Source organism: Prenolepis imparis, unplaced genomic scaffold, assembly GCF_030444845.1.
Source record: "Prenolepis imparis isolate NDT839.2.m4 unplaced genomic scaffold, iyPreImpa1.0 SCAF_11, whole genome shotgun sequence".
NCBI classification, from domain to species: Eukaryota; Metazoa; Arthropoda; class Insecta; order Hymenoptera; family Formicidae; genus Prenolepis; species Prenolepis imparis.
Window position 1 is genome coordinate 2939073 of NW_028141169.1, and position 12316 is coordinate 2951388.

The window sequence follows — 12316 nt, forward strand, 5'->3', positions numbered from 1 at the left end:
TTGTTTTAAAGCAATATGAGTATTGCAATAAAGTGAAAGTAAAACTCTTTTACATAACCCTTTTATATATTTTTATTTAAAAAAATTCTCTATACTTATATATATACACATATACATATATGTATATATTGATTTCAAACAGAATAGTAATTATTTCAATTTTTACTTTATATCGTGTTTTATACCACACACACATTTTATACTCCGATTTTTACATTTCAGTTTCATTTTCATGAGGAATAGACATACCGTTTTACGAAACCGAGATAAGTTACATAACTATCGAATAATAAATTTGATATGCGTCGCTAGCATGAAAATGCTTGGAAAAGTCGTAAAACGATGTATAACATTTGTGGAGGAAACGGGGGTTAGCCTTTAGAAAATTTACAAGCGCGATATATCTGCAGTATACTGTTACTCTCTCTAGTACACGGATGCAAAGTCAATTTTGTCGGTAAAAGGGTGATGATAGCTACATGATACTCGATATTACGTTAACACGGATCTTACAAATTTTATCAAAATGAAAAGTATCCGTGACGAAGCTTTTTAGAAAATAAGGCAGAACGGTTTTTTTATGTAATATATCTCTTATACATATATCTCTCTGCATAATTCTAATTAAAATGTCATAGACATTTTAGAGTATATGGCTTAAGATAACTATACAGAAGCGGATGTTAAATAAAATCTGTGGAAAATTGTAGTAGTGTGCATTGATAATTAAACTCTGCGTTTGACGCGCTGGTAAATTTGATGCAAAGTGCTGTGTTTGACAGTGATAGTTATTGTTTCTAGAGCGTAAACTGTAACTTTATTCCTAGACAAACGTACTATGAAAGTGAATTTATACAATGATTATTGTGCAATATAATGTTATATATTTTCCTATCGAATCAACTATTATTATAAGCAGAAATTATTTGTCACATACAATTATGAAAAAAAATAAAATTTGCAATCCGCGTATAATTCGTCTATGTTTATAATAGATTATTAATAAATTTACATTGAACTATTTACATTGAAGAAAATCGTCTGTTATATAAACAAAGATGCGCAGCAAGAAAAGCAAGAATCAACAAAGATAGTTTGCGATTTGTGTTTGCGATTTAAAGCGAGTTTTGATTACATTATCAAAGAAGATGCCAAGGTTTAATAATAAAGCAAAGTCACGGAAAATTGAATAATGTTGCGATATTACTTAAAGGCATTTTGATAATTTCTCTAATATCGATAAAAGAAGATGCGTGATCTGTGAAATTAGGATGGCTTACAGAAGAGACATACGTACACACACACACACACATATACACATATACATGCAACAGTTAAACTAACTCATATAAATTCGCCGCGAGTAAGCTGCTTACTCATCCGTGTGTGCACGGCTTAACACGCGAGCACCAAGCTTATTGTTGCAGCCGACAACCTGTCGTATTTCAACCTTTCTCATGGTCGACGATAATATTCAATTAGAAGCAGCAGTTATATACACATGTTTCTCCATATGACTGTCCTTGTCAATGCGTTGTTTGCAACATTTGCAAATAATTTCGGCATCCAACGTGTTCCGGACGAACCGGATAACTAATTGCTATATGCATTTTTTTTAAATCGGGAATGATAATATTACGCAATTTCCTGATAACAAACGGACTATCTCAGAATCGATGAGATCGTGTAATTCAGCGACAATGCATGAGGAAAGTATTCGGAAACTATTCATTATTTTCCTGTATTACTGAGAATCGTCTGATTCCGTGACAGAAATCCATTCGTTCTCCGCTTATATGAGAGTTACGTTTATGGACGAAATGTCCTCTCAATTTTGCCATGGCATCGATTTTTGGGTGAATTAATATCCAGGGCACGGAAGGATTGTACGAAGGGAAGCCAAGAGCGAAAACTCATAGCATCAGGCTCGTCCTTCGGCCTTGGAAAAGTGCATTGATAAGTTTCGAGAATTGCTGAAAGATACGTCGCAATCGCCATTATTCAACGTTACGTGGGATACAAAATGCTATTGATCTCAATGTGACGAATAATAGATTTCTATTTGGCGAATCGATATCGCGCGTGTCTCTCATAAATTCTCGGCACTTCCAGCTAAGTGACATTCGTCAGGCTTTGCATTTGTCAGGCTTCGCAATCGAGTTAATCGGCTTATAATTTGCTCAGTATGCGCATATAAACATTAGCGATTCCCATTCAGATCTTTCTCTTTGAACTGCATACAATATTACTTGTCACGTATTTAATATCAAATAAAGAAAATAATGTAATAAGCAAATGAGAGAAGCAAAGAGAATATCGTTGACGAAATGACGATACAATTTTATGTAATAGAAAACGATTAACGCATGTATGTAAAACTCACGTCAAGCTACAAATTTTGCAACTGACAAAACGTTTGAAATGCAAAAAGATGTCTGCATACATCAACGAAAGGGCGAAGAAAACCATCCCAATTTTCTACCAGAGATCCGACGAAAATTCTGCAGATACCTTTGTGTGCTGCGTCCTGTCTCTTGTTCGATTTGATATTATTGTAAGAGTCTTCTGCGCCCTATACTTGACGTTATAAAACGTTGAAGAATGAGAGCACATATATACGATGGAATAGCCAGCGAAAATTCAAGGACGAATCTTTTCTTCGTCCTGTATTTCAGAATTTGTTCGCAGCTCTTGGCGAGCTCCTTTTATTACTTTACAAGCAAAGGGACGACTCGCAGGACGATTTCGATACATCAGCGGGGAAAAGCAAGTTATCGCCGTAACGCGAGTCACACACGGAGTTCTAGAATTGATGAAAAATGTAAGCGAATCGACGAGCTACACGTGGAAAGTTTTCGAAATCGACAAATCTTTTCTCAAGTCCGATGAAATGCTTAAGTCGAGCTCAAGTTTCCTTTGAGTGCAATTCTCCAAGACAGGAAGTTACCGGTTAGAGGATGGTACGGCCTTCCCCTGGCAACTATGACGTCAATCAAATATCTCGGATTACGAAACAGAGCTTCGCGGATACCAGACATTATCGCGCGTCCTATCGATATAAAATTAATTTTTCAAACATGAAAATTATCGAATCGCTCAAATTACTTTCGTAAATAAGTTATCTAGTAATTATTAAAAACAAAAACTCGTTTGCAATTCGGACAGGAATTATCGTATTCTGTCGCCGCAAGTGTTGCGCGTCGGACAATATGCAACTTCGTCTTGAAAAAAAAATTGCAACGTCTAATTGCGAAAGCATGAAAAAAGTTCTTCGCGTACTCCGCCCCACGGGATTATTAAATAATTTCTCAGATAGCAACGCACCGCAATCGCGCACGAATGCTTTCGCTTATTAATTTCACTTCCGACAAGAATGATAATTCATGTAGCGCGCCATAGATAATCTCTTATCTAAAGTTACAAATAAAAATCAAACCAACGATTAATGAGCAAAGTTGGCAATTAGCAAAAGTGATAATCGTATATGTATGCTAATGAGTTGCGAACTATTTGATGCATCCGATGTGCAAACTGTATAACGAAATGTATATCATTTAAATATATAAAAATATAAGTAATTTAAAAGAATGTGTGAATACTAGTAAAAATTAATATTAATATTAATATTATTGAAAAAGAATGTTTATCTTTTATAATTATATATAATTTTATTGCATAGATGTAAATTTATACTATCATATGAATTGAATGACATTTAGAACAGTGATAATTAGTGAGAACGGATTATGATTGATTTATATCTCGATATATACATATATGAATTGAAATATATATAAAAGTTTCAACAAACGTAACTCGCTCAACGCAGATTATACTAACCGCAGAGTAATGTCGAATTATTTATTAATGTCCGCGTGGAGCACATTTCTCGCAAAAATGGCAATATCTCACGCATAAAATATTATGTATATAATGCTGTCACGTAATTACTCCATAATTATATGTCCCGTGATAAATTTCTCTCACCCTCAAAATTTGCAAAGTGAGTTGTCAATTTTGAGAGGCGACGCGCAGTTATATAGGATTTAAGATTTATAATAATAGATATATATACGCGCCGCGTAATTGTAACCGCTCTTAAATATTTGAGTGCTAATCTCTCCGAAAGTTGTCGCAGAGCTGCGGCAATCCTGTTATAATTTCTGCGGCTACGGGTCGCCGCCGCGCCGCGTCTCGAAATTCAAATCGGGTTTTGCAGGCGCGCCTCTGATAATTCGAAAGTTCATTACCCTGACAACAGATTGACAACGGCAGAAATCCCGTATCTCCGCTGTCGCAGCTCGATTCTACGAGGTCTCCCCGGCTTTACCGCTTCACAGACTTGCATCTATCTGCATTCGTATCATCGGCAGGTATCCGCTATTGATGGGAAAGCCCACACACGCATCGCCCACTGAAAAACCGTCCATCCTACGTCCTGCGTCAGAAACTCACTCGCGGATAACAATATCAATTGTTAACTAAAATACAAAACTTTCTCTCTACACACACAATATAAGCAAGACCAGCTGTAACTATTTACTTCGTACGCGCCGATCGAACGATTCAGAGTCTTTGTTAAAGTGTGCGGCGTTACTCCTCGTTTCATCAATTTTTATCACTTTGTCGCACACAGCCGGATAGACTCATTGTAGATTTAATATCTGAATAGTCTTTTAAACGGGATTATCGTGTTTCAGATTATAGCAAGGCCGCCCGATTCGATTATGCATTATGAAATTTCGTAGAGCGGCGTCAAAATCACACAATATATTCTAGGCACAGGACAGTAACATCGTTATCGGTTAACACAATTTTCGCGTAACATCTTCGTTGCATAGGATACTACGAGCTATATTAGTTTCACCAATTAATGAAACTAATTTAGCTAGGTTAAAATCCTTTTTCCCCAACTATCAACTCACGTGAATTTCGATCTTCAATATTACGTAAAATGCCAATAAGAAATTCCACATGGAAAATTAAGATGTTAACACATTTTGGAGCAAAAAAAGATCCATTCTATTTATCCCTAAAATACTTCTCGCCATATATCTTGCACGTTGTTTATAGAACGTTATATAATTCCTTGCGTAAGTTATCTTATTGTAGTAGTTAACATGTCGCATTTTTTTTCCTATGACGCAAGCTTATTCTGTAGAATGTTTACAAGCTATGACATGCGACAAGCCGCGACTGACACAATGTCGTTCCGAACGATCATTATTATTTTACTGCGCCGTGGAAGTTATTGCGGGGGGCAATTTCTAATGCACGTCGAACATCATCCCTCGGATTTATTTCGCTGTCGTCGTTTCATTGGAGATTCTGCCGGAAAAGTTGGTGTCGTGGTTCCTAGGGGAGAAAAATAATTGGAAAACATCGTGACATGAACCGGACGGACGATGACACGGTCCAATTTCGCTATTATTTTATTCGTTCGACCGTATTTATCGTATATTATCGAAAATTATTCTGATATATATATATATATATATATATATATATATATATATAATATATGTATATATGTGTAGTTCATGTCGAATATGACACGCTCGAACGAATCCGTAGGAACAGGAAGAGAAAGATATTTATTTTCTATTTCATTCTTCCTGTACCAAAAGGTATCGCACGAAATGTCGTTACTGAGGATGGAAATGCAATTCTGTACAATCTCAGCATCTCGGGAATAAGGTGAAATTAACTCTTCCATTTTTTAAGCTCATAAAAATTATACTCTACCTCTCGATTCTACGTCTGGATATGAATGAAAAGTTTTTTCATATAACTCGTTTTATAAAATGACAGAACTACTTAATATTTATAAATAAATAAAGCTAAGGTGTAATATATGTTTATCACATATGGTCTGAAGCACCGCGTAATGCTTAAATATCGCAGTAGTGTGGTTTGTTGCCACGCGGACTGAAAGTGTTAATTAATCCGACCACGATACCATTCTTGATTATAAATTTTAATCCCAGTGAATCTCTTCTTCGCGCAGTACACACGACTAAATTTATATTTCATAAAATTTCCATTATCTTGACAATAATGATCCTAATTAGAAGCAAATGTAACTGCTTCTGATGATAAATATTGACTTGCGCAACCACAGAATTAGTCTCTCGCAATAGGAAAATATAATAATCAATTACTCATTTAAGTAGATATATATGTATATAAAGCGATCGATGCAAAACATAGTAAAAAATAATCAAAATTGTTACGAATTTTTTATCCCTTATGTCTCCTCGCAGGCAATGCGTGTAGTACACATTTTATCTCACAAATTTCCCTCGTAGAGAAAATTGATCGCCACCTTTGCATGAATGTTCCCCGAGGAAAAGACCGAAAAGTTTCACGCCGTTACCATTCTTTTTTTTTCATCCCCCAATCTCTCCCACAGAGTAGAATCACGTCGTAAAAGCGCGGCGAACAGCGTCGCGACGTGACAATGGTGACAGTTTCGACTGAGCGCCGAAATGGCATTGTGTGTGTGTTTCAGCAGCATCCGAACGCGACCAACAGTAGCGAGACGAGCGTGGGTGGCGTGTCAGGTGCGTGCGGAAGTAGCGGCATACCGGCGCCCGGGGAGGCCGGATGCAGCAGCAGGGGTGGCAGCAGCAGCGGCGCCGGCGGCACCGGGGCCAGACAAGGGTGCGATCAGGCCCGCGGGGGCCCGTCCTCTCACTCGACACGGGAGAGCCATGCCAAGTTCCGGCACGGCCTGCTGCAGCTTATGATCCACACGATCGATCCGCTCCACGACGGTCAGTCCCGCGCCGGTATACCAACTCCACACTCTATCACTCTCGCTTGCAGCTTTATGGCTTCTCTGTTTAGCACGTCTTAATCTGTCTGCTTATTGCCTGTTCTCTCTCTCTCTCTCTCTCTGTCTCTCGAGTGCGTCTCGCGTGAATTGATGATAATAATACGCGATAATAATTGCACGGACACGTCTGCGTCCACTTCTGCTTCTGATCATTTTTAACTTTCTTCCGGGGCTTACGATTCGCTGGCTGATATATGTTGAAAGCTTTTGGAAAAAAAAAATATTCTATCGCGATTTCACTGTAATCTCGTGAAAGTCTAATAATCTGCTCTCGATAACATTTACAAGAAAAGTTTAATGCACTTTTTATCGAGCTTCGATATCTCGCACGTCGAGAAATGTGGATGTTAGATTGTAGAAAGTATGCATATATATTTTCTTTTTTTTTTTTAATAACAGTGTTGCATGCGAAATATGTTTATTCAAAGCAATGAAATATCGAAGCTGATTCTTGCTTGGAATAAATGAATGATGTAAATATAGACGAATTTTTCATATAACTCTCTTTCTCTTTTATACAAAAAAATCAGACAAGATTGAAATGGTCGTAACGCGAACGTGCAGAAAGTTTAGCGATGATAACGAAGTTTCCACGGAATCTCAAATGAACATGAATAAATGCTCGATCGGTTCCAATTAAGGATCTCTCGTAGTAGAACGCGAAACGCAGCTCAACGAGAATTTTTTCTAGCAACACAATTCTTTGCGACTTCTTCTTAACAAACTTCTTAATTATTACTTTATAATCATTAATTTTCGTTGAGATAATAATCAAAGACATAATTGTGATGCTATCTGATAGCGTTTTATTCGTTGTATGCATGTTTGTAGAATTGTAGAATTGATAGATGAGGCTTTTTGTGACAGTAGTGCCGTAGGCAAACTGAATCGGCGGACTTTCGGAAGCTCGTTCCGACGACATATCCTTCAGACAAGTCGCAAAATTTCCGACAGGTCGACGGATAAAGTGTTTTTTAAATGTAAGACTAAAAATGTGAGAGCGTTTAATAAAAACCCTGCAACTTTACGTAGAGAGACAGACAGACAGACTAATAAATGTATGCTTGCTATATGTGTACCTATATATACGTATATATATATATATATATTTATATACATTTAAGTCTTTAATCTCTTCGAAAAATCTTCCGCGTGAGATAAAATTTTATTCTCGTAATTTAAATACTGTAATTAAATTTCGCACATTAAGAGATCTCGCGGCTAAACATGTTTAATAAATTCATAATTTCTTACAAGGGACATGTCACAACTGTCCGGAACCGATTTGATTCTTCTTCAAATATGTTGTTAAATACACAAATCTAAAAGACACGTATTTTTTTATATGTGCGGATATTGAGTTTTAAGGGGTGAAACACCCCTTTAAAGAAAAACGGTATTTTTCTTTAGGATCGAATATCTGGTAAACTATAAGAGGTAGAAAAAAAGACGTACAACAAATTTTAATGGCTTGAAGAGTACTTTAAAGTTATATGAACAAAATTTTTTTATTTTGAAAAAAAAAATTAAGTGATGGGGGTATTTAAAAAAAAATAAAAATAAAAGAATTTTGTTCATATAACTTTAAAGTACTCTTCAAGTCATTAAAATTTGTTGTACGTCTTTTTTTTTCTACCTCTTATAGTTTATCAGATATTCGATCCTAAAGAAAAATACCGTTTTTCTTTAAAGGGGTGTTTCACCCCTTAAAACTCAATATCCGCACATATAAAAAAATACGTGTCTTTTAGATTTGTGTATTTAACAACATATTTGAAGAAGAATCAAATCGGTTCCGGACAGTTGTGACATGTCCCTTGTTAGTGATATACAAACAATAATTTCTTACAGTTTAAGAAATTACGTCTAGATGATTCTCTGATATCGAAAAACTTTAAATTTACATTATAATTTATATTATCATTAGAAAAGAATTTTTTCTGTGAGAAACCAAATCGTATTTTAGTACAAATTCTAGTATTGATAATAATGTCTATACATTTTTTATGTTAACACGAAAAACAGAAAGCACCAATCCCCCTTTTCTCTATAATTTAAAGAAATTGTTCAATTATTTTATTGTGTTTTATTTTATTAAAGGACGAGCTTGACATTTAAAAGAAATGAATCACACGGAAACGAGATTAAATGGAAAGCTCTCTCTTCTGCGCATTTACTTTTTCCGCGGATTGTCAAGTCAAATACTAAAGAGCATCGCTCACGTATAAAAACCTGGAAATGTGCGTGAATAAAGGACGGTGCACACATTTTCGGAAGATGCATGTTGAGACTTGACAATAATATGTAATTTCGTGAAAAATGTATGTAGCTGTATGGGTGTAGATTAGTCTTTTGCTGAGTTTGTTTGTCGGACTTGCAGTATGCATGTTATATCAATTGCAACCTCTTAATGCATGATATATGTATAATACGTAAAAAACGGTGTATTCTTAGTATTTCTCGACTTCTTCGTATATCTATAGAATTCTAGAGCTATAACCATAACGGATAATATTTCGTATGAAGTTATCCTCATAATAAATATGCGAAATTTTATTGGCATTACATCCACATATACATATGTGTATATGCTACATAAATCCGATAAAAACCCCTCGTTACAGGAATTTTGTATCGAACGCTCTTAGAGCTTGATTGGTTTAAATTTTCACTGTGTTCGGGATGCGTCCAAAAATAGTTATCGATGACAAACGTGATCGCCGAAGAACGCGCTTCGGGTTATAGCCTGTCTGTTAATAAATAATTCGGTGGATATTGGAAGCGTAGAAAGGCAATGCCACGATGTGATACTTTTCACCCTAAATTATTAGCGCTGATCGTTTTAAATATTTAGTACGTACATTATATAATTTGTGTTACTTCAAGGTCTTTATATTAATTCAAACGTCATCGCATAATTGACACTTAACGCCCCGCTTAGCTGTCAACGCTACGCCGGATCTTAGTTTATTTTCTGTGTGCTATAAAAGAAGACGAGCCACCGTCAAATAAGCTTACGTAACGTCTATATATTAAGAGCTTCGTTTACATGCTTAACAAGCATATTTCCGTTCGTCTCATGAATAAATATTTTCACATATCCAACTATTTTCGTATCGCCATGCGTCCGCGACTCAATATATTTCATAGCACACGTATACGTTTGCCGTCACTCAATGTACAAATACTCATACTCATCGTGAATAGTATTTGTTATCGTATATCCACAATTGTAATCTAACCGTTTATGATCGCCGGAAGAACTAACGCCAGATAAATTCTATGAAAATATTCTTTCCATTACATGCAGAAGATCATAAATGATTCATAAGACATGATTACTATACAGATTAATAAATGAGAATTTCATCTCTGATATGTCGAGCTTAGAGGATGCGGCTTCGTTCAAGTTTATCGCTTTATATACGATCATCATAACTGGATCCTACATATAAATAATCCTTGCAACTAGATATTTCGATTATTAAATTGACAACTCTCTCTGTCGCCGAATAGTACTCGTATCTTCGCTCATTATGTCAAGTCAGCGATTAAAGAAACAAAATAAAATTTTAATTCATTAAAGCTATCTAATACGCACAAAAGGACAACTAGGTATACGCAATCGCGAAATGTATATCGGCGCGATTAGAGAATTACGAGGAGATTAAGTGCGCACCGACACAACGACACGTGAAAGCACCGCTTTGGTACGACAAGAGCTAAAAAATGAATGCGACTCTGTGATATTTCTCTCTTCTGTTCGCGGACATCCCGTATCCGCATTTATAGATCAAAGCGCGCTTCGAGGAAACATTATTTGATCGCGATACCGCGTGTCACACAGTCGCCGCATACGCGTGAGCGGCGGTATTAACAAAAGCGGAAAATGGAAAATGCGATAACGTTTCCATTTTTTTTTTTTTTTCTAAATCGCGCTCCAGATTAGTCGTGACGCAACGGCCCGAATTTTACCCCCTTTATAACCCCGCTGAAAAACCGCGCGCAACCCTTAGTTCGAGCTTCTCCGACGTAGATGCAATGCTCATCAATCTTATTCGTTATCGGTAAATAGATAATATATAAAACAGAGCGACGGGAACCCCATTCAGTACGCGCACAATCGTGAAAGACGAGAAAATGTCCGCGGAAAATGTCGGGTTAAAGCCGACGTGCGATGTATCATTTAAGTTCGTTTTGTAATTCCGGTTAATGCTTTATTAATCCGAGGGTGCAAGAATGGGGGATGAAATCCTTTGAAAGAAGCAAGCCCTGCTGTTGACATATACACTTCCCTTTGTCAGGTTCGTGCCATTAATAATACTCGGTTCAAAAATAAGTACATTTTGTCTCGGTGGACAAAACGCGACGGCGATGGCGAATCGCACGAAAGGGTCTAATAGATGGTCACCCTTTTCTTCGCAGTAGTAGCGTGTGACCTGACCTATTTGGGTGACCGTCTTCTGAGCCCCCTACATAGACGGCTCCGAAATCAATCCTGTACGAGGTTACCGGGCTCGTTCGTGAATTAAGATCTTTATCAATTCCGTGCCGCGCACACGAGATCTCTGTACTTACTTTAACGTTTAACAAACGCCGTTTGCGCGAATTTCATTTGAGAGCCGCGGAAAGAGACGGGTGTCTGTCGTTTTCAGTAGTATAAACATACCGATCAACCGACCAGATCCGCTAATTTTGCGCGTTGAAAGGAGGGAAGAAGAAAGGATTTATTCGGCGGGTTTGGGAAGTTTGTTTTCGGGAAAATATCATTCGAAAACAGAAGAAAAGCGACACGATTTAAAAGCAATTATAGATATTCGGGAATTATCGCTAAATAAGAGATTGTGTGTGTATCGCCGAGAATCTAACGTACTATAACAAAATGTTTTTTGTCACAATTATTGTCACAATTATGACTATAGAATCTTGTATCGCGATTCATCTGATACGGCAATAAATGTGTTAGCAATATTCGAATATTACAAGGATATCGGAAACGATGGATACTTGATCTATTGTGTAGAATACATAATCATAATATTATATGCCGATACATATCGAGCAATTCCGTCTTACTCTGATAAGTCACGGATTAATCACACGGTAAGTCATCCTTCCGCCTTCTGTGACAATTGTCTATTACATGTACGTCGTCGTCGTTACGTTTTCGTCAAATAATACGCGCATTAGTCTCAAGAGGTTAATTGTAAACGTACTGTTTTTAATTCACATCTTAAATTTTGAATAAATTATGGATGTTGCCCCGGTATCATCAATCATTTAGAAAAGGTCACTAGTGGTGGTAATCTCAGATGAATTATATCTCATTGGGGCGATATTCATAATAATTATATAAATTTAAATATAAATTCCAATTTTTTCCCCAAAAATCGTCATATTCGAACGTTTCGCTCCACAATTCTTTCTAATAGCTCGCGACACGTATTTATCATGAGATGAAAAAGGAAAATGCAACGT

The 12316-nt window shown here is 36.6% G+C and overlaps 1 protein-coding gene across 6 annotated transcripts in view; it reads left to right on the forward strand.

Moving 5' to 3' along the window:
• Nucleotides 1–12316, forward strand: part of Nckx30c (solute carrier family 24 member Nckx30C) — a 66042-nt gene that overhangs the window by 19658 nt on the left and 34068 nt on the right. For 2 of the 6 annotated variants that reach the window (XM_083050018.1, XM_083050021.1), the window contains one exon: nucleotides 6512–6791. In XM_083050018.1, coding sequence (XP_082906144.1) covers nucleotides 6512–6791 — 280 coding nt within the window. The remainder of the gene's footprint in view (nucleotides 1–6511; nucleotides 6792–12316) is intronic. The other 4 variants (XM_083050019.1, XM_083050022.1, XM_083050020.1 and 1 more) reach the window with 3 other exon arrangements.